This window comes from Bos mutus, chromosome 9 (assembly GCF_027580195.1).
Source record: "Bos mutus isolate GX-2022 chromosome 9, NWIPB_WYAK_1.1, whole genome shotgun sequence".
NCBI lineage: Eukaryota > Metazoa > Chordata > Mammalia > Artiodactyla > Bovidae > Bos > Bos mutus.
This window is the reverse complement of record NC_091625.1, coordinates 67,747,447-67,772,519: the sequence shown is the minus strand read 5'-3', so window position 1 is coordinate 67,772,519 and position 25,073 is coordinate 67,747,447. Positions and strand designations below refer to the sequence as shown.

General features: G+C 36.6%; 1 protein-coding gene across 1 annotated transcript in view; it reads right to left on the bottom strand.

The window, feature by feature from the left end:
* LAMA2 (laminin subunit alpha 2) overlaps positions 1-25,073 on the bottom strand; it is a 707,066-nt gene that overhangs the window by 82,417 nt on the left and 599,576 nt on the right. Inside the window, exons 41-45 of the mRNA XM_070376649.1 lie at positions 22,400-22,502; positions 11,154-11,270; positions 9,315-9,497; positions 7,710-7,715; positions 4,140-4,294 (exon numbers count right to left, since the gene is read on the bottom strand). Coding sequence (XP_070232750.1) covers positions 4,140-4,294; positions 7,710-7,715; positions 9,315-9,497; positions 11,154-11,270; positions 22,400-22,502 — 564 coding nt within the window. The remainder of the gene's footprint in view (positions 1-4,139; positions 4,295-7,709; positions 7,716-9,314; positions 9,498-11,153; positions 11,271-22,399; positions 22,503-25,073) is intronic.

The following is a 25,073-nucleotide window of genomic DNA, read 5'->3' as shown; positions in this document are numbered from 1 at the left end:
CAGAAACTCTCTGGACTTTCTGTTCTCTGGCTTACAATTTTGAATATACCCTCAGTATCTGCTCAAAAATGTTGGTAACCCATTGATAGCCGCTGATTTCTCCATTTAAATACCTTGTGTTTTGTTTTCCAATTATAAATGTTTCTTTTATCTATCTTAAAACAAGTAAGTCAAAGGGCAGTATCTATTTCTTTCTCTAGAAGAAATCTCTGACATATAATCCCTCTCATAAGAGGGGAGAGACTTTTGAAACACAAATATTCTCAAGTTACTTTTTTCTATCAATTATTATTTCTTAATTTTTTTTTTTTGGCTGCATCAGGGAGCATATGGGATCTTAGTTTCCTGACCAGGGATTGAACCCAAGTACCCTGTACTGGAAATACAGTCTTAACCACTGGACTGCCAGGAAAGTCCTGTATCAATTATTATTTCTAAAGTTGACCCTTAATAAGACTTCTAAACAAAAATCAGTAAGAAGTAGGTATCTCTAAGGCATTTCTCATACAACTTGTTTACCAATTCATCATCATGAACTCAATTAAACATTATTGAGAATTCCATTATTATATCTATTGGATTTTCACTGCATTCTTTCATCCAGTTAACAAGGCCATTCATTTAAAAAGAATGTCAGCCGCTCAGTTTCAGAGCCAACAAACCAAAAGGAATCTATTTAAAAATAAATACCTTCAATTTCTTGATCATACTGAGTATGTGTTAGGGCCACATCCAGACACTCATGCCAGATTACAAATATATTTCTAAACTACGAAAGTGTAATCCTCAATGAGTACAAAACCCACTGGAAAAAAATTTGGTTGCTTACAAATTTCTAACATCTTAAAAAATTAAGGCTCTTTGTTGTTAACTTCAGTTTCAAAAAGTAGTTGAAAATTTCCTTAAAAGGCATGGAAAATGGATTTTTTCAAGCATACTTTTATACCTTTCTTTCATTTTTTTAATGTGGAGTGAGTGGATCACAATAAACTGTGGAAAATTCTTCAAGAGATGGGAATATCAGACCACCTGACCTCCCTCTTGAGAAATCTGTATGCAGGTCAGGAAGCAACAGTTAGAACTGGACATGGAACAACAGACTGGTTCCAAATAGGAAAAGGAGTACGTCAAGGCTCTATATTGTCACCCTGCTTATTTAACTTATATGCAGAGTACATCATGAGAAACGCTGGGCTGGAAGAAACACAAGCTGGAATCAAGATTGCTGGGAGAAATATCAATAACCTCAGATACGCAGATTGACACCATCCTTATGGCAGAAAGTGAAGAGGAACTCAAAAGCCTCTTGATGAAAGTGAAAGTGGAGAGTGAAAAAGTTGGCTTAAAGCTCAACATTCAGAAAATGAAGATCATGGCATCCGGTCCCATCACTTCATGGGAAATAGATGGGGAAACAGTGGAAACAGTTTTTTTTGGTGGTGGGGGGGCTCCAAAATCATGGCAGATGGTGACTGCAGCCATGAAATTAAAAGACGCTTACTCCTTGGAAGGAAAGTTACGACCAACCTAGATAACATATTCAAAAGCAGAGACATTACTTTGCCAGCAAAGGTCCATCTAGTCAAGGCTATGGTTTTTCCTGTGGTCATGTATGGATGTGAGAGTTGGACTGTGAAGAAGGCTGAGTGCCAAAGAATTGATGCTTTTGAACTGTGGTGTTGGAGAAGGCTCTTGAGAGTCCCTTGGACTGCAAGGAGATCCAACCAGTCCATTCTGAAGGAGATCAGCCCTAGGATTTCTTTGGAAGGAATGATGCTAAAGCTGAAACTCCAGTACTTTCACCACCTCATGGGAAGAGTTGACTCATTGGAAAAGATTCTAATGCTGGGAGGGATTGGGGGCAGGAGGAGAAAGGAACGACAGAGGATGAGATGGCTGGATGGCATCACTGACTCGATGGACGTGAGTCTGAGTGAACTCCGGGAGTTGGTGATGAACAGGGAGGCCTGTCGTGCTGCGATTCATGGGGTCGAAAAGAGTCGGACACGACTGAGAGACTGAACTGAACTGAACTGAACTGAAGGGAATCCTCCTACACTGTTGGGAATGTAAAGTGGTACTGCCACTTTGGAGAACAGTAGAGAGGTTCCTTAAAAAACTAAAAATAGGTTCATCTACTTCATTAGAACAAACTCAAATGTGGTCCTTTTTATGGCTGAGTGATATCCCATTAATGATGCAGGGAGCCCAAATCTGGTGCTGTGACTACAGAGGGGGTGGAATGGACCACCTAAAGGGGTGGGAGGATGGAGAGAGGTTCAAGAGGGAGGGGACATAGGTATGCCCATGAGTGATTCATGTAGGTGTATGGCAGAAACCAACACAATATTGGAAAGCAATTATCCTCCAATTAAAAAAAAACAACAACCTAAAAATAGAACTACCATATGATCCAGCAATCTCACTCTTGGGCATATATCCAGAGAAAAACATGGTTAAAGAGGACACATGCACCCAAAGTTCACGGCAGCATTATTTACAACAGCTGAGACATGGAAGCAACCTAAATGTCCACTGACCCAGGAATGGATAACAAGAAGTGGTACACTATACAATGGAATATTACTCAGCCATTAAAAAGAATGAAATTATGTCATTTGAAGCAATATGGATGGACCTGGAGATATCATACTAAGTGAAGTAAGTAATTTTATATTTTGGGACAGGTTTTATATATTTATATGCCAGAATTTTATCTTTCTTCCCAGTGGGTGGGGATGGGATGAGGAAGCACACATAATTGATGAATATATGGGCATATTTAAAAATTCCTTTACAATGAAGAAATAATAAAAATGTCCATATCTTCCATTTGGTAACTAAATACAAAACTGTGGCTAAAAATATGATTCACAAGCTGGAATCAAGATTGTCTGGAGAAATACCAACAACCTCAGATATGCAGATAATACCACTCTTATGGAAGAAAGTGAAGAAGAACGAAATAGCTTCCTGATAAGGGTGAAAGAGGAGAGTTTAAAAACTGGCTTAAAACTCAACATTCAAACATAAGATTTTGGCATCCAGTCCCATCACTTCATGGCTAATAGAAGGGGAAAAAGTGGAAGCAGTGACATATTTTACGTTGTGGGCTCCAAAATCACTGTGGACAGTGACTGCAGCCATAAAATTAAAAGACTCTTGCTCCTTGGAAGGAAAGCTATGATACACCTAGACAGAATACTAAAAAACATAGACATCACTTCGCTGACAAAGATCCATATAGTCAAAGCTATGGCTTTTCCAATAGTCACATATGGATGTAAGAGTTGCATAAAGAAGACTCAGCACCTGAAGAATTGATGGTTTTGAACTGCAGTGATGGAGAAGACTCTTGAGAGTACCTTGGACTGAAAGGAGATCAAACTGATCCTAGAGGAAGTTTAATCTGGAGATGGAAGGTTTGGTTATCTACAAAGATTTCAGATTTCAGTTTAAGCACGATAACATGAAAACTGATATTCATTCTATTTATAGAAGAATCATAAGATGACTTCATTAAAGTTTGAGATTGGCATTTACAATTCTATCTGGTTCATTAAGCTGTTATCTTCCAGAAAGTTTTGCCTCTATCCTTATAGTCTTATAACTGGGTTAATAAAGAGCAAAATTTTGAGACAAGTAAAGTGCTTCCTATAGAAATTGTAACCAAATTAATTTTTGGTTGCTTGGACTCAAACCAAAAAATATATAGAAAACAATGGTTCATCTTTGCTATTATTCCTTATAAACTTGTCTGTTCATTTTTTTCTTCAACCCCATTGGTTGGCCTTTTTTGCTTTCATCAAGAATAAGGAGTTCTCATCCATGCCTTTTTAGTATACAAAAATAAGGCTTCCATTCTTGCAATCTGTATTAACTCTATTCAAATTATAATAAAATATATCAGAACATTCATTTACAAAACAGTAAGTGATGATTATTCTTCTCAAGAAATGTCTTTTGAAATACATGGGAAAAAATCTAATCTTCCATTCCCCATCTCCCCAACAAATAGCTTCAAATTAAAGAAAAAGGACCAAAGCTCATTCAATAAGATACACTGGGGAAAGTATTCTTTCTGGGAATAATACAAACATTACAATCATTTATTAATACTGAAAACAGAAGGAACTTACAGAATTAGCTTGTTTTCTGGCTTGGTTTATCAGTTCTTTTATCTCAGAGATATTTTTCTTCAGGTTATCCTCAAGCTCCTTGATGGGTTTAAGTTTGTCTATCAGTCGATCGGCTTCTTGTTCTAGATTTTTCACAGTGGCATCTGCATCTGCAACTGTACAGAACAAGATGAGTGTATATCTCACACATGCACACATGTACACACATACCCAGACACATGCACAAACATATGTATATATACACCCAGGCACACACATATGCACAAACATGCATACATATACACACATCCAGACACGTGCACATGTACAAACACACACACATGCTGCACACACAGACACACTCACACAGAAATGAACATAGCAATATGCTTAACTAAATAATTGAAAGGATTTCATCTTATCCACAAGGCAAAGGCAAGGCCATGGCAGCTGAAGCAGTTTGTGGTAGCAAATGGAAATATTTTAGTTGGGACCCAAGCAGGCCAGAGGAGATGATGTTAGAGAAAGAAGGCTGACACCTTTGGCTTTGGGATTAATATGCAAGTCAGCATTAAAGATGGAGAATATGATTAGCTTAATTCAATGCTTAATTTTTAGCTTCAGTCCCCAAACTAACCTTTATAGCACAGAAATTTAGTCAAAGAGTCAAGCAATTGGAAGCATCTTTAAAATGTCACCGACTCTGTCCAAGCCAGAACTGTACTTAAATCAGGGTTTCCACACAAAGTCAGTTTTTTTTTTCTTTTTCTCATTGTCTTTATTTGTACATCTTAAAGAGAAAAGCTATTAAAACGTCTTCTGAAAAATATTTCAACATTGAGCAACCCTCAGACTCAAGGCCTACGTTATACTTTAAATCTCTCATGTTGCAGTTCATTTTTGTTTTGGAAAATAGTTGATTCTCCTGCTTTTTACATTAGGTTGAATCACATTAAACTGTCACTTTTGTGACAGCTAAAATTTAAAGGAGGTTGAATATTGATAAATTAGAAAGGGGTTTAACCCTAAAACAATTGAAGGTTATTACTGATCCTTAGACTTCCAGCTTGTACTTTTCATAGCGGGGGTACATGACACATGGAAAATCAATTATTCTGTCCCTAGGATGCTGGCAGTCTTATCCAAACTATGTCATTTATTATCTGACCGAGCATGTACTGTTCTGTTTTCTGTCATTGTGACTCTGATGAAAAAGTGAAACTGCTTAAGGTCCAAGGTTATTGGCCCTGATGAACTAGGAGTGATCTGAGACTGAATCTTTAGGAATAAATCAAATGAGGGCAAAGTTAGTTAAAGTTAAGTCGCTTAGTCGTGTCCAACTCTTTGTGACCCCATGGACTGTAGCCCACCAGGCTCCTCCATCCATGGGATTCTCCAGGCAAGAATACTGGAGTGGGTTGCTATTTCCTTCTCCAGGGAATCTTCCCAACCCAGGGATCGAACCCAGGTCTCTTGCATTGCAGGCAGACGCTTTAACCTCTGAGCCACCAGGGAAGCCCTGGTAGAATCTTTAGGAATAAATCAAATGAGTGCAAAAGGAAATAAGTAATATTTTGAAGTATTTTGAACTCATGCTCACAAATATGAGTTATATTGTTAGTGATGTTTAAAAAGAACATAGGTCTATTATTAACCTTAACTAATAGAGTTGCTAGATCAAGAACTATTTTCTCCTGAAATGAGGGTTGTTGAGTTCAAAGCTCCTGTTACATAATTGTATAGGGAGTCAGCATAAAGATAGTTAGCCTTTCAGTTTTACACTTTAAATAAACCATTTGTCCATTTTCTCCCTTCCTTTAATTCCCCAATATTACTCTGATTTTCTTCAAATCATTCTAGAAGTGAGAAAAAGGGATTTAAACTTAGATTCATGGAAATGAAAAAATTGTTATGCAGGGACTACTTAGGCTTAGACAAGTAATAGATCCCTTTCTTTTAAAGCTCCCAGAAGTTTTTACCAAATGTTTCAGAATGGAACCTGGAAGTCCCCTTATCCCTTGCTATTTTTGCCCCTCTGTCTTCTGGAACAGTCAAAGTAATATAGAAATTATCTTCTTGAAGGTTTTTAAAAATAAATCATCTGTGATTTTGAGTCTGATATTCTCTTATGCTATAGTATTTGGAGACTTCTCACTTTTTCCTATGATTATTTGTGTAGATTTTAAAATTATTTCTGAAGATAGATTTTGATAACAATGTTTTATTAGAAAACTACTTTAGAGTTTAAACTTTATTAGCCTGCTGCTGCTGCTGCTGCTAAGTCACTTCAGTCATGTCCGACTCTGTGCGACCCCATAGACGGCAGCCCACCAGGCTCCCCTGTCCCTGGGATTCTCCAGGCAAGAACACTGGAGTGGGTTGCCATTTCCTTCTCCAATGCATGAAAGTGAAAAGTGAAAGTGAAGTCGATCAGTCGTGTCCGACTCCTAGCGACCCCATGGACTGCAGCCTACCAGGCTCCATGGGATTCTCAAGCAAGAGTACTGGAGTGGGTTGCCATTGCCTTCTCCATTTATTAGCCTAGAGTTTTGCAAAGTCCTCTCTTATGTGCTAAATTTCTTCCCTTATCTAGTTATATCTCCTGCAGAATTTTGCCTATTTGTTCTTCATTTTCCTTTATTTAAGCAGGTCAAGCATCTAAAATATTTTTTTTTAAACATCCCATTTTAATTTAAATATCATGTAGCTGAGCAAATATCAACATGTTTAGAAATAGTGTGGGGAACACCTAATGGCTGTAATATCTTTGATACAGAAAGACTGATATAATTTAAAACTTTAATTATCTTTATATTTCTAAAGATACATCTCTTGAATTTATCACATCTATTATTTTCTGTCTTCTAATTTATTAACTCTTTTTCATCTTCTTTCTTTTAGTTAGTTATTCTGTCTGGTCCTTAGAGTTGATTGCCTAACTTGTTTATTTCAAAGCTTTTTAGTAATATAATTGCACTCATTTTCCACTGAGGATAGACTTGGTCATATTTCTCAGGTTTAGATATGTTCAGTTTTATTTTTATTATTTTCTACTCTGTACTTTTGTTTTTGACTTGGAATTAAAACTTTGAGGTGTTTAAGGCAGAAAATTTTTATATCTCAGTGATTGCTCATTTGGTAAGATCTAATTTTATTAATTCTATTTTAGGCTTCTCCAAGTATAATTCTCTTGAAGTTGAGAATAATCGCTTGTAAGGAGTGGGGAATGATTTTGGGGGAAAAGCAACAACAACAGTGTAGATTTGATGTACTTTAATTCTGCTAGAAAGAAGTCATTTGGACCTCAGTGACTGCATTTGTATTATCAGAAGCATCATAATTCAGTTAAATCTATGGAAGAATTCAATGTTCTACTTTAATATGGATAACATATTTCACTAATGTTTCAAACATGCATTCACACACTAATTCATTTTCTCTATCTAGCATTCTTACTGTGACACTGGAAAGAAGAGCTATCCAATGTTTAAAGCCATACTAAAACATGGAAACATGCAAAGCTGAAGCTTTTTGCAATAAGCAATCAAGCATAAAAATTACTAAAAGGTATGCAAGGAAATATATACATACTGATTTCTGCAGGTAATTTCATATGGAAGCAAAACAGAAAAAATAGAAAATTCGTGAGAAAATATTTTTCATAGATATTATAAAGTAGTGACTGTCAAGAAAAATAGTACTTTTCACAATAGGTGCTAATTACAAATTCACTCCATTTTAAATCAAACAAGAGTTATCAAATAAAAATCCACAAAGCATGTCACTTAGCAGGCCACTGTTCATATTAAAAGGAGTTTTATTATCATGTTCTAATAAGATAGAAACAGACCCCGTGTAATGAGTGTTTATAGATATTAACTATTTCTTTTCATAGATGATAGAATCACAAAAGGGAGGTAAATATTACATAAGGGCACTCTCATTTGAGAATCAGTCTGAAAATGAATGAAATGATAACATAAAAGTGATATTTACTTTTAAAACTTTTCATTCTTTTTTTTTCGGGGGGGGGGGTGTGGTTAGGTATTGTGATTTGGCATGCCTGTGAACCAGTTATTCAGATGGAATCTGAACCACCGGGGGACCCTAACTCTGGGTTTACACAATAAAAACTGAAAAACTATATGTCTTCTTTTTTCCTTTCCTGAACAAATAATGAGGAGTGAAATCCTTTTCCCTAACTCTGAAGTGCACTTAGCTATGTTTGCACTTCTCCTTGCCCAGGAAGGAGTTAGGTTAGTAGTATCTATTATTTCAAAGTATCATTAGCCTTTGATCTGAGGCAAAGATGCTGAAAAATCAGGCTCCACTCCCCAAACAGTATTTGTAATCTGGATTATACAGTGTATAACATCAATAACTGTGTTTTTGTTATTACACTCTACAAATGTTTTAATTCCCAGTAAATACACTGGTTCTATATAAAGAAGGCTAATCACTTGAGACTGTAAAGTACAAAGAATCAAGCATCTCCTTTGGTACAAGCACATATGAAGATAGCATTTTATTACTTGAAAGAGTAAAACAATATTAAAAATTATGCTTATTACTTAATAATTTAAATTACTATATTTAGTTCTCCCACATTTTCTCAGTAAATCCATATTTAACTCAATGTAGTTTAATGCAATATATAAAAGACATGAAGAAATATTCTTGATAAACTAGGCAGATATTTTAATTTCCTGGTAATGTTTAACTAGAATCTTAAGTAATAAAAGACCAGTATTTTCCAAATTTGAATGCATTCAAGTTGATCCCATTTAGTATTCTCTTCTAACAGGTCTGCTAATTAGAGTGCTCCTTGACCTCTAGGTTCCATGGAATTTCAACAACTCTGAGGATATAATTTCCCAAGTATAACTGCATTTTCAATTATACTAAAGGATTAAAAAGTACGTGGCATCCCTATGCCAAATACCATGCAGGCTTTGAGAATTCTTAATTTCCTCTTAACGGATGAAATTTGAATAAGATAAGCTCAAGTGAGGAGCTGGGAGTCTTGTATTCCAGTTCTGGAGCCATAGGCATTCAATTCCTGGGGCCAGTCTACGAAGGGAGGAGGGCAGACTGCATCACTCTGAGGGCTCCTTCCTGCTCTAGCAGCTGAGTCTAGGATACTTTTAGAGTGTGAAGAAATAAATGCAACAATCAAAGTGATAAAGGAGATCTTACTGTTCTTCGAAGGATCTTTTACCACAGCATTTGTTTTAGCTACACTGTCTGCTAGTTGATTATAATTTTTCTTCAGGCCATCAAGGTTCTGGTGAAGATCTTTAATCTGCGCCAGTACATCTTTAGCTGTGTCGTTGGCTTGTCTTGCTTTGTCTTTAACGGCTTGCAGTTTAGCAGCTGTGTCTGTAAGCAGAAGACGGTATGAGAAACAAAACAAAGGATCTGGAGTTAGTGGCTTAATCCTTGCTTGTCAAAGACAGGCTGTGCCTGTGACCTCAGGGACTCAGGCACGAGGGAAAGGCTGAACTTTGTCTCACTCAGCTATAGCAAATGAAGTACATTTTCAGTGAAATTGAATTTTCTCAGGGACCTTCGTTATGAATACCTGATTAGCCCTTAAAATAGCAACGTGATTATTCTAAAAGTTCATTGTGGAAGGCGATATTGTGATTTGCTGCTGAACATATAATCATATAGCTTCATTGAAAGTACTTTTAACATTTAATCTGCACTTCCAGGGTTGGGGGGAGGGAACAAATGTATTTCAGTTTTGGTAGAGAGAGACTTTTTCGGATATATTAGACCATGTGTTTGCGTAAACAATTTATATTTGTTATCAGCAATGGATATTTTCTATGAACATATTTACTACTGAAGAAGTGACATGAAAATCAGTAAAGTTACTTAGGCTTTTTAATGTCAAAAAAGTAAAAAAATCATTAAGGTTTTAATAGTTCCTGTTAGGTATAGATGTGTTTCCTTCACCATAATTTTTATAAAAAATGTACATTGTACATATATTTATGTGCCTACTAATATGTTGTGGATTAGTGGTTAAGATCACAGCCCCTGAAGTTAAACTGTGAGGTTGGAATCTTACGTCTCTTTTAACAATGGCCCTCAGTGTCCCATCTAAGTTTGCCTGTTGTAAAGGGGAGATAATAATGCTGCTCACCTTGTAGGATTAGTATGAGGGTAGCATACACTTGACATAAACATGCTGAATAAGCCTTGCTTAATAAATGGTAGCAACTCTTGCTACTGTTGTATCATGCTATTAAAATATAAAAATAGTATCCCCAAAACAAGAGTGCTTTCAGTAACTAATAACAAACATTAACTCCAAATAACAGGTAATGCATAAAAAGATATTATAGACATGGTTCAATCTTAACATCTTAATGTTTTTGCCAAGAAAAATGTGCCGAAAGGCAGCTGGTTCTCACCTATTACTGTAGATACTGTGTACGTGCTAAATCGCTTCAGTTGTGCCCAACTCTTTCTGGCCCCATGGACTATAGTCTGTCAGGCTCCTCTGCCCATGGGATTCTCCAGGCAAGAATACTGGAGTGGGTTGCCATGTCCTCCTCCAGGGGATCTTCCTGACCCAGGGATCAAACCTGAATTTTTTATGTCTCCTGCATTGGCAGGTGGGTTCTTTATCGTTAGGCCACCTGGGGAGCCCTGTAGATACTGTAATAAACTTCCACTTTGTGGTAATAAATCGACATTTTAGAGGAAAGTGTCTGTATGATTTTATTCTTTCCCACCAATATAAGATTTCCTGGGCTGAAATGTGGAAGAACAATACAATAACAAGACATCTATTATTTTCTTTTTTGTAATTGATTCCTACAAATGTCAGTTAACAAATGATAAACATCATGGTGCAAATAGTTTCTCAGTTTCTCATTCTTACAAAGAATTCGTAAGTAAGAAAACCATTATCTAATAGCCTGACAATGGGACAAATACAGTGCTAGGAAATACAGGCCGAAGTTGGAACATTTTAAACAGTGCATTTCTGTTAGGATAGTTTGCATTGTCTGGAGTTCTTACCATTTGGAATGGCTGCTAGCTTGTCCAAAGTGTCATTCAAAGCTCTCAGGAGATCCCCGTTTCTGCTATTGGCATCGTCTAATCTGGCTGTCAAGCCATTCAGTCGGTCATCATTTTCTGTGAACAGAAAACAAAAAAGGATGAAACAATTTTAGTCATCTGTGAACTTACAGATGGATATAAAATTTCAGGTTATTTTATTTTATAAAATTACTTTTTATTGGAGCATAGTTTCTTTACAATGTTGTATTAGTTTCTGTAGTATGGCAAAGTGAATCAGTTATGTGTTCATATATATCCCCTATTTTTTGGATTTCTTTCCCATTTAGGTCACTGCAGAGTGTTGAGTAGAGTTCATTGTGCTATACAGTAGATTCTCACTAGTTATCTAATTTAGACATAGTAGTGTATATATGTCAATCCCAATCTCCCAATTCATCCCACTCCTGCTTCCTCTCTTGGAATCCATACATCTGTTATTCTTGTCTGTGTCTCTATTTTTGCCTTGCAAATGAGTTCATTTCATGCATTCATCAAAAATGAGTGCATCATTTTTCTAGATTCCACAGAAAAACAATATTATACAATTTCAGGTTATTTTAATATGAAATTATTTAATATTAAGAAAATTGATTTATTTTAACTTATTGGCATCTGTATACAAATATATTTCAGATCAGATTATAAAATATATATTTATATGTCCACGTGACACACAAATATATTCAACAATTATATTTTCTCTGGTATCTAACCTTTATTTGACTTAATTTGATGGTTTTCTATGGAGAAAAACTGAAAGATTTGGTCTTTTATTGCATTTATAATGATACCCTCTTGATATCACTCAAATGTCATTATTTTTAAAACTTTATTATCAAAATGGACACTGAATTAGTTTTTAAAAATCTCAAATAGATATGACTGTTAAGCAGAATCTCCCAACTTTACTAAACATCACAGTAATATTTGAAAAAAATAAAAATCAAAGGCATGAAAAAATAGCCTCTGGCACATTTTTGTTTTTTATAGAGAAAATAAAATTTTACAAATTACTTTATGTAGGCTTTATATAGGTTTTTTCTTGCTACTTTAGCATGCTTTCTTTAACATTAAAATATATCATTTACTGTGGAAGTGGAAGTGATTGCTCAGTTGTGTCTGACTCTTTGCAACCTGATGGACTGTAGCCTGCCAGACTTCTCTGTCCATGGAATTCTCCAGCAAGAATACTGGAGTGAGTTGCCATTCCCTTTTCCAGGGTATCTTCCTGACCCAGGGATCGAACTTGGGTCTCGTGCATTGCGGGCATAGTCTTCACCATCTCATCCGCAGGGGATTCAGACAATGCAGTATTACTAGTATAATTTGTCCAGCTTCTCTCCACTAATTTTTTAACATGTTCAAATGTTTTTAGTTTGTATATAACATTGTATTTTATAGCAGATAAAAACCAGGAATGATACAAGAAAGATAACAATGGTGTGAAGGATGATATACTAAATAATGTACTTGCATTTTATACCTGGTTGTGCTGGTTAATTTGTTTTCTCTGTGCAAATATTTTTGTTTTTTCATTTAAAGAAGTTAAAGAAAAAAAGTAACTTGAAATGCTGAAGACCATTATCTACCAACACCGACTGTCGCTCTCATCACTTTGCTGGTACCCAGAGTGGGCAGACCAGGAGAGACTACATCTCACTGAACAGAGCAGAGCAGTTTTGATTGGATTGTGTGTCCACCCCTTGTTGAGGCAGTGCATCTGGCTTCTTGGAGGAACGAAACAAGCCACTGGCAGCTTAGGGAACAATCTTTGTTTTTATTGGCTTCATCTGGGAAGACTAGCAAAGGGAAGGGAAGATAGATGGAAGATTCTTAACTATCAGTGTTCTGGATGTGATAAAGAGTACTGAGCATATTAATTAATGATCCATTCCATTTCATATCAGGGTTTTATAGGCAGACGAATTACACCACTGTTATACCACAGTAATATAAGCACATAATATTGTTGGAGGCATCTGCTTTTAGGTTCCAAGCCAAAGACCTAACATCATAGAAAACTAAAGCATAAAATATTCCAGAAAAACATGGCTCTAAAACATCAATATGTCCATTTCAGTCACTAGGATATTATTTTCAATGCTAGTCCTTCAAAATATACTTTCCAAGTAATTAGATTTTCTCCTCTGTCAATCACAATTTATCTTTCTTTTAATACTTGTTATTTTCACTGTACTAAAATAAAATCTTTGAATAGGTTATGGAAAGAATACTTTTTGAAATAAAGACAATCTCACTATGACTGTGATATCTATACAAATTCCCTGAGAATAGTTAAAGGCTGTTCTTTTGATATTAATTTAGAAGTCTTAATCAATTAAGGAAATGGAACAGTACAAATTTCATTTCTTAGTTTCATGATTGGATTTGACTTTTTAAACAATGAAATACTTAAAATGTGCTGGCAAGCAAGATATTCATGTATAACTGAGAAAACCATTAATTTAAAGGGCATTACTTGGTTTATACTATTCTATGAATTCTGATAACAAATACTGGCTGAACAATCAGGCCAATTATTCAGAACAAAGACTGATTTGAGGAACATTGTTACTGTCATTCCTCAAGTTTCAAAGCAGTAATTTTGTTCCCCTGCTTTCTGTACTAGAAATTCAAAATGGGAATATTCTGAGCCTATTCTGATTTCTTTGTTTCAGGATTTGACTCTATTTTCTTCTTAGTTTATCCTTTCTTATACACTGATCATTTTTCTCTGACGTACCTTTTGGAATTTCTCAAACCAAGTCTAAACACTTTATCACTTTGTCAGTCTAATTCTTCAGATAAACAAAAGTTGTGTGCAGAAAATAACTGCAGATTTTAAAATGGAAAACTTATACAATGTTAGCCAAGCAAACCTAGGAAAATAAATGATCCAAGGCTGCCTTTAAATGAAGATACCTGAGGCAGAGGTTTCTATAATTAAAATGAAAGAAAGAACCCATGTGGTTCAGTTTGAATGGTAACATGGACAAAAAGAGAATTATTGGTAGTTAAGATAAATCGATTCCAACTCATAATTTTTGATAAACAAGAAAAGGAGCCATATTGTAATCCACAGTGCTACCTTGCACACCTTTCTCTCCTTATTTCCTCACTTTTCATACCCATTAGCTATAGCTAAGTCACTTATGCTCTCTCCAGATACCACACCCACTGAACCTCAAAGGCTACATATACATGCTCTAATTTTAGCTCTCCCTTTCTCATGCACTCCCCACACATTAGAAGACAAATGTTCAGGCATGAGTTTGGCAGAGACAGGGCTCATAAACTGAGGGAAAAGAAGCAGAGCAGCCAGGCTGGACTGTGAACACGCCTGACAATGTCGGTTCCCTTTGTTGAGTAACACTGAGTGAGGTAGGTATATTCAGAATGAAAATCACTAGACACAGTTGCAAGTCACTTCCATTAATAACAGTACTAATTTACTCATGTTGACCATGTTCCTGTTACTGTGCTAAATGTATTAGCATTTAGCTAATTGGAACTGGTAATATTGAACTATGTAATAATTCAAAATAAAGCTATTACAAGTATTTCTTTGATCATTGATGATGCATCCTTTTACATTTTTTAGCCATTAGAGAAAGTAGTATAGTGCAATGAAATAATTATAGGACTAGAGTTGGAAGATGTGGGTTCAACTGTCATTTCTATCCATTTTTACATGTGTAAAATGAAGATAACTTCCTATGACTGATACGAGAAATCAGTTGAAGGATGTACGAGAAAGTACTGGATTTATTATGCAGTTATTAAAAGGTAACAAAATAATTCACATTGGTTTGGTAATTCACATTGGGTTGAGAACTGCTTTGGTATTTTTGCCAGTTTTCAGTAATGTTATTTATGATTTACTTTCTTCCGTGTTTAAAGTGAATCATCTAGAATCTAAAGTTGTTTATTTTCCTTTTATATGTTCTTAATATATGGCCCCCATTATCAACTAAATACAAGAATGATTTTATATATTTTAATGGGAATGTTCTATTTTGACTATTCAAACATATCTAATTAAGTTCCTCAAATGCAATTTTTAACTTACTCACATGAAAGTGAAAGTCACTTAGTTGTGTCTGACTCTTTCTGACCCCATGGACTATACAGTCCATGGAAGTCTCCAGGCCAGAATGCTGGAGTGGATAACAAAGCACAAATAAATACCTTGAGAGACTCTCTCATTCATAAGGGTGAAGTTTGTAGAATTGTTTTTAATATTGAAGGGGTCTAGTTAAATGGAACTACTGCAAATTACCATATAGATAACATTTTGCAAACAAAATTTTCATTATCATGAAATTTGTCTTATGAGCTACTACTTAAACTCAGTATCACTTATGATTTGCTTCTTTATCAAAAAATGGAGGAACGGCTTCTCTTTTAAGATTTTTTATACAAGTATTTTACAAAGTAACAATCATGTTTCATCCTTTGTTGTCGAGGCTCCTTCTGAATTGTTGGTGTTTAGTCACCCAGTTTTGTCTGACCCTTTGCAACTCCATGGACTGTAGCACACCAGGCCTCTCTGTCCCATCTCCTGCAGTTTGTCCAAATTCATGTCCATTGCGTTGGTGATGCCATCCAGCCATCTCATCCTCTGATGCCTTCTTCTTCTTCTGCCTTCAATCTTTCCCAGCATCAGAGACTTTTCCAATCAGCTGTTCACATCAGATGACCAAAATACTGGAGTTTCAGCTTCAGCATCAGTTCTTCCAATGATTATTCAGGGTTGATTACCCTTAAGACTGACTGATTTAATCTCCTTGCTGTACAAGGGACTCTCAGGAATCTTCTCCAGCACCACAATTCGAAGGCATCAGTTCTTTGGCACTCTGCCTTCTTTATGGTACGGCTCTCACAACAGTAAGTGACCACTAGGAAGACCATAACCTTGACTATATGGACCTTTGTAGGCAGAGTAATGTCTCTGCTTTTCAACACACTGTCTAGGTTTGTTGGAACTTTCCTGCCAAGAAGCAAATGTCTTCTGATTTCATGGTTGCAGTCACCATCCAGTGATTTTAGAGCCCAAGAAGAGGAAATTTGTCACTACTTCCATCTTCCCCCCTCTATTTGCCATGTAGTAATGGGGCCAGATGTCATGATTTTTATTTTTTTCATATTTAGTTTTTAGCTGGCTCTTTAACTCTCTTCCTTCACCCTCATTGAGAGACTCTTTAGTTCCTCTTTGCTTTCTGCCATTAGAGTAGTATCATCTGCATATCTGAAGTTGTTGATGTTTCTCCTGTTTATCTTGATTCCAGCTTATAACTCATTTAGCCCAGTATCCCTTCTGAATTAGAGAGCAGGTTAACTTATGCAGTGCTTTATCCACAGTTCTGAAGCAGAGAGTTTGGAAGAGGTAAGGGATCTGTATGAGGTGAAAACCTTGATTTTGACCTTTCTGGTAATAAGAGATTCCTGCAATGCTCATCCATTCACTCATTTATCAAACATTTGTTAGGGCCGTGAATGGTAATGTGTCACCTCTACACCATGGCAAAAAGCCAGTGTTTTTATCCAGCAGTGCTTAAAAACATCATCTTTGGAACCACATTAACTTGGGCTAGTTAAAGTGCTGGCGCTACTATATGTATGCAGTGTATTCAAACAGAATTTCTTTGACTTAAATGATTCTGTTGCAGAATCAGATGGTAAAGAATATGCCTGCAATGCAGGAGACCTGGGTTTGATATCTGGGTCAAGAAGATTCCCCTGGAGAAAGGAATGGCTACCCACTCCAGTATTCTTGTCTAGATAGTCCCATGGACAGAGGAGCCTGGTGGGGTACAGTCCATGGGTTGCAGAGTTGGACATGACTGAGCAAATAACACTTTCACTTACATACAAAAATGGTTAACTTTACCACATTTTATAATATGTGATTACTCTATGGATGCGAGCTCAGTCACTTAGTCATGTTCAACTCTTTGTGACTGCATGGACTGTAGCCCACCAGGCTCCTCTGTTCATAGAATTTCCCAGGCAAGACTACTGGAGTGGGTTGCCATTTCCTTCCTGACCCAGGGATCAAACCTGCGTCTCCTATGTCTCCTGCATTGGCAGTTGGAGTCTTTACCACTGAGCCACCTGGGAAGCCCTTGATTACTCTATACAATTTATTAATTTTATTATATTATGTTTTTGCCTTTGAATGTTTTAAGAACATAAGAGGTAAAATTTATCTCAAGTCACTTTACTGTAATTTTTCATCTACTTACATGAACCTGGCCCCAAGTCAACCCCACCATTGAGTGCAGGATCCCAACACTCGTACTGAAGGAAGAGCAGCTAAGTAAGGAAGAAAGTTGGGTGAAATCCAGAATCCCATTCTTGTTGCTGGCCTCCTTTCAATTGATTTGATGAGGTTGCTCCACCCAGTCTTTCCACACTGGGGCACACCTAGCCCTCTTCCATTACATTTTTCCTATGCTTACCTTTTCTCAGTTGCTGTCACAAGTTTGGGATGTGTCCTATCTCTGATTTCCTCTTTTGCCCAGACATATCCCTTACATGTACCATGCAAGGGAACCTCTAAGATCAGTAAATAGGGCCTGTGTTTATAGGAAGGCATGTTACCGGGAAACTTTGTCCTGATTAAAAAGTGCCAAATCAATTCTTGTTTGCCTTGGGCAGTGCTCGCTAGGCCCTCAATAGCCATTTGCTGCAACTGAACATGTTCTTCCTCCCACTACCAGATTAGAGCTGAAGCCTGAGGAGAGGAGAGAAGGGGGATTTGTCTGGCAACATGTCTACCGGGCTTCCCTGGTGCCTCAGACCTTAAAGTGTCTGCCTGAAATGTGGAAGACCTGGGTTCAGTCCCTGGGTCAGGAAGATCCCCTGGGGAAGGAAATGGCAGCCCACTCCAGTACTCTTGCCTCGAAAATCCCATGGACGGAGGAACCTGGTAGACTACAGTCCATGGGGTTGCAAAGAGTCAGATACCACCGAGTGACTTTGCTTTCACTATCATCTCCAAAGTCTTAAGATATCAGGATAGAGGACAGTCCTCTCTTCAGCCAGTTGAATGAGAAACCAAAATAACCAGACATCAAAACTCCATGTGGTTCCTCTAGGACAAGCTCCAAAGCCTGAGTATGGGTTTACAGGCTCCTTCTGTTTCGGCCAGCAAGGTATTCTAAAAAAAATGTAATTTAAATACCTTTAAGTGAGACAAGTACTCTCTGGTTCTAACAGATTCTGTCCTTTCGTGTTTGGCCCTTATTTTGCCACTTCTCATTTAAACTCTGAAACCGAGTCCAACTCTATTTTAATTTCTCAATTTTCTCTGTTCACACATCATAGGAGGAACTAAAACTCTGCATGAGGAATCAGCAATTCATACAGGAAAATATTAGCTTGTTCTCGGGCTACAATAGGCTAGGGGATCCAGGGTTGGCTTTATCCATTTAATCCAAAATTATTTTTTGTCAATGGAATGGTTTGTTTGTCTTCCACTTGCCTACTTTTGGGATTCTGGCAAATGGTAGTATGCAAATTATGGAAAAAAATACATATAATATAATATAAATATTATACTATATATTATGTGTGTGTGTGTGTTAGTCACTCAGTCATGTCCGACTCTTTGCGACCCCATGAACTGTAGCCCGCCAGGCTCCTTTGTCCATGGGATTCTCCAGGTAAGACTACTGGAGTGGGTTGCCATTTCTTTCTCCAAATATATATTATATACATATATATACACACACACATACATACTGGGACTTCTCTGGTAGCTCAGTCAGTAAAGAATCTGTCTGCAGTGCAGAAGACCCGGGTTCGATCCCTAGGTTGGGAAGATCCCTTGGAGAAGGAAATGGCAGTCCACTCTAGTATTCTTGCCTGGAGAATCTAATGGTCAGAAGAGCCTGGCGGGCTACAGTCCATGGGTTGCAAGAGTCGTATACGACTTAGTGACTAAACCACTATATATATATGTATAATATTTTGGCTGTCCTATGTGGCTTGTGGGTTTGGTAGCCTGATCAGGTATTGAATCCCCACCCTTGGCAATGAAAGTATGGAGTCCTTACCACTGGACCACCAGGGAATTTCCAACAGGAGTCTATTTTTAATAATATAAAAATACTTTTATTTATTTATTATTGGGAGAGAGGAATAGCTACTTTATTCAGAAAGCCAGCAGACTGAGAAGATTAGTGTCCTGCAAATTTTAATTCCTAAATCATACTTCAGTTTAATATCACTACAATATTCCTGTTTATTCTGTTTGTATCTAATCTGAAATAACAACACAGACTCTTAACAGGTTAGTAATTGCAAGTGTGTTATATTCATGATCGCAAAGCCATTTTGATACACTTGTCTGGTCTTAATGACTCAGCATCTGGAAGCTCATGGTACAGAAGGAAAATATGGATTAATTTGATTAAAATTAATTTTGGGGGTAATTCTGGCACTGTTCTGTGTTTTGGACAACATCATATGTCATACAGTTCATTGATTCCATATCCTTGGGCTTGAGAATAGATCTTTTTATTCAATGTGCATGTCATTCATTTTATAGAGATGTTATCTATTTGTTCCTAAGTAATTAAATAATTTCACTTATTTGAGGAAAGTTGAAAAGTAGGGTTAAATGAAGAGGCAAATAAAATTTAAAAGTTACTGTATATAAGATAAGGTATATAATTGTAGAATTTTAATATTTCCACACTTCTAATATATCATCCTCAACTTCAATCCTTGCCCTGTACACATTCCATGAGAGCCTCACCTGGCTATTTTTTTTTTTTTTTTTTGACAAAATCCTTTGTCAATCTGCAAAGTAGTATTAATTCACCCAGTGGCATCAATTTATCTTCTAGCTTTTTTGGTCATCAATTTGTATCAAGCCCCATATCCATCAACAAAACAATTTTTATCTCCAGGGACATTCAATCAATTTGATACAGACTGGTCTCAAATGGCAAATGTGCAGAAGGGCAAATTTCCTTTTAATAAATGTATACTCAAAACTTAAAAGGCAAAACAAACTGCTGCTGGCAAGTTCTGGTTCTCTGAAGGCAAGGACAGCATAAGGATGGCAGGGAGCAGCTCTAAGTTATTCATGACTAAAGCTCATGGACTAACTGTATTGTACTGACTAGAACCAAGTAACACATTAGAAATATGGAGGGTATACTGCCTCACCATTTTTATTCCTTCTAACTCCAGGCATCATAGAGAGAGAAATGACTAAATCTCTATTTTAATAGCTTCTGTCAAGTATTTTGCTCTGTAGGGCCTATTTCAGCAGTTCCTGGTGGTAATATATGGCATTTCCCTGATTAAGAGCCGTTTTATAACGTGTGTAATTGGCCACAAATCAGGGGAATGTCATAATGTAGCAGGAAAACATTCCCATCTCCGTCAGAGCCTTGGCTTGGATTTCTGGAGGAATTATTACTTGAGTAGTTTGTGGGTTTTCATTACTTTAAATAATGTACTACCTGAAGTACAAAAAAGGGCATTTAAACTAATGAACCTTTCTGTCACCTAACCCTGGCTACCATACCTGTCCTTAGATTTCTTTTTCCCTTGGAGAAAAAACTCTTAAAACATGAGACTCTTTTTTCATTTTCATAACACCAGTGTTTGTGGGGAAACAGAGTCAAGGACAGGACTGGGAGCAGGGTGAGGAGACTCAGGCATTCACCTCAGGTGTGAAATTCAAAGGGGCCCCCCAAAACTCAGTGTTCAAGATAAAACATTTTCATGCAGTATTTTTTTTAAATCACATTTAATTCAAAAAAGATCAATATGAGCAAAATATTAAAAATTTTAAATAGGAACAGAATCTAACTCGGCACTTGTGTGGCTGAACCTTTCTCACCTCACCCTGATGTCAGCTCTGGGCAAGCGCACTGGAGAGAAAGGCGTGATGACCAAGTAATGAGATAACCCAACTTGCCAAATTAGGAAAACCGGATTGACTCTACAGCTATTTTTCAGGTTGTAACAAATACAGTTTCCTGCATAGGATTATACATATAAGGGGTCATATTTTACTTATGATACACAATCCCAAAGCATTTACTGTCAGAGTACTATCTATAATGGAGACAAAACATGTAATTCCATACCAGCCTCTATTGGAAATAAAAGACTATTCATTGAGAGCACTGGCAAATATAAATGATAAAAATCTCTTTTCTTTCTAAAGTTAGTAAAGACCAACATTATTCCTTTATTTTAAAAATATGCTTATTTCCTGAATTGAAATAGTCACTGTGATACTATACACCAAAATACAAAGCTAAAAAGAAGATCCTGCTACTGTCCTCTAGAACATGGATGCTAAGTCCATGGCTGTGATGATTTGACAAGTCTATGAGAACGGGGTGCACAGAGAGGAGGCATGTAATTCAGATGGGGTGCCAGGCCTCCTGGAAAGGATACATTTGGACTAAATCTTGAGGGTCTGGTAGAAGGTAGTTGGTTGGAAAAAAGGGATGATGAGGAGTTCCAAAGAGAAGAATGAACACTGCAGAATGTGGAGGTTTGAAATGGCAGCAAGTTTTCAGAGAACATGAATATCTCAGTAAGGCTGGGGAGCTGGATGCAAGCCAGCAAAGGGGAAGGAATGAGACCAAAGACAGAAATAGGAAGCAATTACATGAGAACAGGAGATATTTGAATGAAATAATAAATATAATAACTTATCTAGAATGTGGGCTGTATTGAATTTTTAATGCAAAACCCATACGATATCAAGACACATATTTTGTGCACTTTGATCTTTGAATTAGGAATAAAATACACAAAAATGTATTTAAAAGGCAAAAGCTTTTTGAGACATGTGGCCCACTAAATCGAAAGCTGCACAAAGACATTTATACTGTATCTGCCTTATTCATTCATTTGTGACCATAATTTCTAAAGTCAAAAAAGGTGGCATTTGATGCTCTTTAAAATTTACCATACTTTAAAAATTAAAAGTTCCTATACTTAAGATACAGATGAAACGATGTTACAGAAATTAGGTTTAAAAATTCTGAAGTAATGCTCAGTACAAAATGACATGTGAAGGCAAAATACAGTAAAACTGATTAGATAGTAAAAATAATCATAAACCATGGCACAACAATTACATTTTTCCAATAATCTGATAAAATGTCCTACTAATTACAGCTACAATTGCACTGAAAATAATAATAAAAAGAGATCGCACTAACCTTTTACATCATTTGCTAACTTCTTGGCTTCATTAAGAATCCCAAAGCTTTTCTGAAGAGAACCTTTGGCACCTTCCTTTAATGAACCCTGAGGACCTGCTGCCTGTGGGCAGAAAAAGAAGTGTCACATTTCTAAAGTCAAAGAACAAAGAAGTAGAGCTTTCTTGCAGGCAGTTGGTACACTGTTTACCTTTAGGAAAGCATTCTGAACTACATATGCAGAATAATACATTATCAGCACATATTTGTGATTAAAGTGAGGAGATGAGAAGAAAGTCTAGAAGAGAACCCTTGGGAATCCCAACATTTATTTAAAGGCAGGTACAGAAAGAAAGGTGATTGAGATTCCAGAAAGGACAAAGAGAACCTAGGAGAGCACGATATCATGGAAATCAAGAGTTACAGAAGTGGCTCAGAGTATGATGACTGGCAGTGTTGCAACGTTGTAACTAGTCAGTATTATCAAGTGCTGTCAAATGGTCAAGCAAATTAAGAACTAAGCACATCCTTGACTTTATCCCTAGGCACATTTCATTCAAGCTGTGGGGTAAGTGGAGGAAGCATTTCCTGTCCCTTAGGTATTGAAATGAGGAAGAACAGTGATCCTTTTCTGAAGGCATCTCCAAGTCTTAGGGCAAAATAAAACCTTCTAAATGACAGTCTCTGAGCCACAATCATCTCCTAGCAAAGATGGATTTGTTGAGGCTTGAACTAAGAGAGGTAACACAAAGACAATAGAGTGATATGGGAAAAGGATTGCTTAAAATAAATGTTTAGTTATCCATTTTAGTAATGTTCTCACTTCAAGAATCATTATATACCAAAAGATAAATCAAATAGGATCTTACAAATTTAGATCTTGTGAATTCTACATTGGAAGAGTATTTCAGAGTGTAAGAAAAGCTAGAGAATACTAAATACTTACTGTTGAAGTTATAAATCTGAACTCAGGTTAGCCTAGACATAATACTATTCAACTACATTTCCAGTGCTTTAACAGCATTTTTTATCATACTATTTGAACATTAAACTAGGAGAGATTACAGACTGCTACTGTTGTGGTAAAATTTACTTTAAGGTGTTATTCCAACAGCTTTCACTTAAATAATCTATTGATTATAAAACAGATTGATTAAATAATACTATGTTATCTACAAAAGGACATATTGGAAACATCTACATAAATAAAAAGAATCTGTGCATTTATATCTAGCCTTTGCAAAAAGAGCTGCCTGACAACTCTGACAAATTATGCTGTGGGAAATGGACACTTTCTTCAACTGAGAATACAGAAATGCTTGGTCCTATGGTGTCTGTGGGGAATTAGATACAGTAACGTCATTGAAGTGTTATTTATTTTGAAAAAAGGTAAGAGTGTCAATATCAATGGCACAAATCCAATGCACCTTACTCAAAAAAATAAGGCTCTATTATCCACTCAGCTTCTATACTTGTTCCAAATTTATATGCCATTCTTACTCCCTGTTACAGGTTTCCTGAATCAAAACAGATTAGAGAAAGGAAATTACAAAGAAAGAAGAATGAAGATTCTCTAAATAAGCACATGAAAGCAGCCAAAGTGACAACTGACAAACTGACAATGAGGAAAGAAAACCAACTTGGAGAATTTTTAAATCTCAGCAATCCAAATCTATTTGAATAAGGATGAAACAGGTTTCCGTAGATGTCAATATTGACAGTGATGATCCTGAGCCATCAGGATAACACGGCTGATTCATAATACGAGATCGAGCTAGACAAAGCAAGCAAGCAAGGGAGCAAGCTTTCCCCAGAGTCTTAAGGTATGAATTCCTTTCTACAGGAACATGGTCTGGTGAGAATCTAACAACCAACATTTTACAGCTGATCTTGGATATGCAAAGGAGGCAAGCGGGTAAAGGAAGGAGAGAGAGTTGAATTGCTGTGCATAAGAAAATTAATGAAATGAGGTGACAGAAAAAAGAAGGGCCAGACAACATGGAAAAAAGCTTAAGTCCGAGCTGTGGAAATTCGGAGGGACTAGAAGAGTGATGGGCAATGTTCATTTTTTTCTACTTTCTTACACTTTGCAACAGTTTTAGTGAGGTATAAGTAAACTTACCATATTTAAATTTTACAATTTGATAAGCTTTGATATTTATACACCCATGAAACCGTCAAACAATTGAGGTAGAGAACATACCCATCATTTCTTTTCATACCCTCCCTTCCACTCCTTGTCCTTCTGTATCTCCACATAAGCACTACTCTGGTTTCCAACACTTTTAGTCTGTATTTTATGGACTTTTATATAATAGAATCATCCAGTATGTAGCACTCTTTTTTTGTTGTTTGGCTTCTTTCATTCAGTGTAATTATTTTGACATTTATCCATGTTGTGTGTGTATCAAAATGTGATCTCTTTTTTATTTACATAGATAAGTGTGTGTGTTCAGTTGCTCAGTCATGTCCAACTCTTTGTGACCCCATGGCCTGTAGCCTGCCAGGCTTCTCTGTCCATGGAATTTTTTCCAGGCAAGAATACTGGAGTTGGTTGCCATCTCCCACTCTAGGGGTTCTTCCCGACCCAGGGTTCGAGCTGGCATATCTTGCATTTCCCACATTGGCAGGTGGATTCTTTACCACTGTACCACCTGGGAAGTCCCACATGGACATGCCCCAATCTATTTATTCA